The following is a 2,321-nucleotide window of genomic DNA, read 5'->3' as shown; positions in this document are numbered from 1 at the left end:
GGTTTCATTCTAGTTATTTGTGATTCATTTTACTAAGCATATATTTTGTTGCTTCGGCTATTGTTCCTTGTGTCTTTGATCTCTCGTTTTAGTTTCTTTGTTGCATGCAAACTCGAAGTTTAGGTTCAGATGATTTAACACCTTTTGATTCTGAGATCGAAGCTACTGCAAGAAGACGAAGAAGTAGAAGAAGGAGAAATCGAAATAAAAGAAACATGGTCGACCCAGGAACAAAATCTCTTTTGGAGTATGGTATTCCGGATACAACAACCGGATTTCTCTCCAGTATTGTTAGACTACCTGTCACCGCTCAGAGTTTTGAGTTAAAGCCCCAATTCATACAGTTCATCTCCAATGATTCTTTTGCGGGCTCATCAAATGATTGCCCTGTGACTCATATTGATAGTTTCTTGGAGAAGTGTGACACTATGAAACTTAACGGTGTCACTGATGATGCTATCAGACCACACCTTTTCCCTTTTTCACTAAGGGATAGGGAAAGGGAATGGCTACGAGATGAAGGTATTGGTTCCTTTGATACGTGGGACAAGCTTTCTAAGGCCTTCCTAGTAAAATTCTTGGGCCAAGAGAAAACCGCGAAATTAAGGAACAAGCTATCTACCTTCCATCAATCTAATGACGAGTCTTTATATGAGGCATGGAGAAGGTTTAAGCGATTGCAGAGACAATGCCCTCACATTCCAGAATGGATGTTGATCCAAACATTCTATAATGGTTTGACCCATGAGTTTCGCATATATATTGATGCTGCGTCTGGAGGTTCTATCATGACAAAGAACCCAACCGATGCAAAGGATTTGATTGAGAAGATGGCGGCTAATGATAATTACCATCCAAGGGGACGAAATGCTATCAACATAGGTAATAAACATGATGTTGATGCTCTAACCATGTTGACTAGTTCTGTGCAGGCACTAACTCATAAGGTCAATCAACTCCAAGTTGAGTCCCCTCGACCCTCGATGGAAACTTGTCAGATGTGTGGATTACAAGGCCATACTGCGCGGGAGTGTCAGCCCAATTATGATGGAATGACGATTGAGCAAGCTAATGCTTTCTATACCACGACCTCCACAAGGCCATTTGATGAAGGGTGGAGAAATCATCAAGGGTTCTCATACAAGAACACTCAAGCTATAGCAAATCCTCCACCACCTCCAGCTTTTCAAGTAAGGGCACCTTTCAATCATCATCCCATGCACCACCAACCACCTCAATCTTCAAATCTTGAATCCATTATGGAGACTTTTGCTACCTCCCAACGTCAACAACAAGAGCTTATATCAAAGCAATTTGATTTACAAGCAAAGAAAAATGAATATTTTGAAAACTCGATTCAATTGCTTGTTGCTCAAAATAAGAGGATAAAAACTCATCTTTCTCAACTATCACAACAATTAAGTCATCTATCAACTCTTCAAGATCAAGCAAAAGTCCAAATAAAACAATGCAATGCAATTTTCGTGAAAAGAAACGGATTGACTACGGGGGGATTAGAGGAGAAAGTGTGCAATCTGGAGTCAAAAACTGAAATGAGCGAGAATGGAGGTCCCAAATATGTCGCTCCACAAGCCTATGAGGAACCGATGCCTTTCCCGCAAAGGTTATCAAAAGCCGTGCTCGATAAGCATTTTGGGAAGTATTCTGAGACTCTTAAGAAGGTATATGCTACCATTCCTTTTTCCGATCTTGTAATTCAAATGCCTCAATTTGCAAATTTGTGAAAGGAATTCTAGATCATGATCATAATGATAAGAAATTAGAAAGTTTGGTAGTAAAGGAGAAATGTCCTTATCCTTTACATGATAGCTTACCACCTAAATTGCATGATCCTGGTAGTTTTACTATCCCTTGTATGATAAACGAAACATATTTTGATAGGGTCTTGTGTGATCTGGGTGCTAGTGTTAACTTAATGCCTTCTTCAGTGTATGACAAATTAGGTTTGAAAAACCTTAAACCCTCTCCTATATCTCTTCATATGGCTGATAGAAATGTTAGACTCCCTAAGGGTGTAGTTGAAGATGTATTAGTTGGGATTGGTGAACTTGTTTTTCCTGTTGACTTTGTTGTAGTGGATATGAAAGAAGACCATAAGATCCCACTCATCTTTGGTCGCCCTTTTCTTGCTACAAGTCAAGCTTTAATAAATGTTCCTAAAGGACAAGTGACCATTAGAGCTCAGGATAAACAAGTTGTGTTTAAGCTTTTCAATGACCATAATTTTATTTTTGATGGTGGTACTTGTTTGAAAATCGATGCTACTAACCTTTTGGTTGATAAGTGTATTTCTAATAGAA

The 2,321-nt window shown here is 39.0% G+C and overlaps 1 protein-coding gene across 1 annotated transcript; it reads left to right on the top strand.

Moving 5' to 3' along the window:
* The first annotated feature begins 215 nt into the window (after positions 1-215).
* On the top strand, positions 216-1,745 carry LOC110693725. Its single transcript, XM_021870898.1, has one exon. It carries the CDS (start codon positions 216-218, stop codon positions 1,743-1,745), a length of 1,530 nt encoding a protein of 509 aa, XP_021726590.1.
* The last annotated feature ends 576 nt before the right edge of the window (positions 1,746-2,321 follow it).

This window comes from Chenopodium quinoa, unplaced genomic scaffold (genome assembly GCF_001683475.1).
Source record: "Chenopodium quinoa cultivar QQ74 unplaced genomic scaffold, ASM168347v1, whole genome shotgun sequence".
NCBI classification, from domain to species: domain Eukaryota; kingdom Viridiplantae; phylum Streptophyta; class Magnoliopsida; order Caryophyllales; family Amaranthaceae; genus Chenopodium; species Chenopodium quinoa.
This window is presented reverse-complemented; position numbering and strand designations above follow the sequence as displayed.

Coding starts and splice junctions, on each gene's coding strand:
- LOC110693725 (XM_021870898.1), top strand. CDS start 216: ATGGTCGACCCAGGAACAAAATCTCTTTTGGAGTATGGTATTCCGGAT.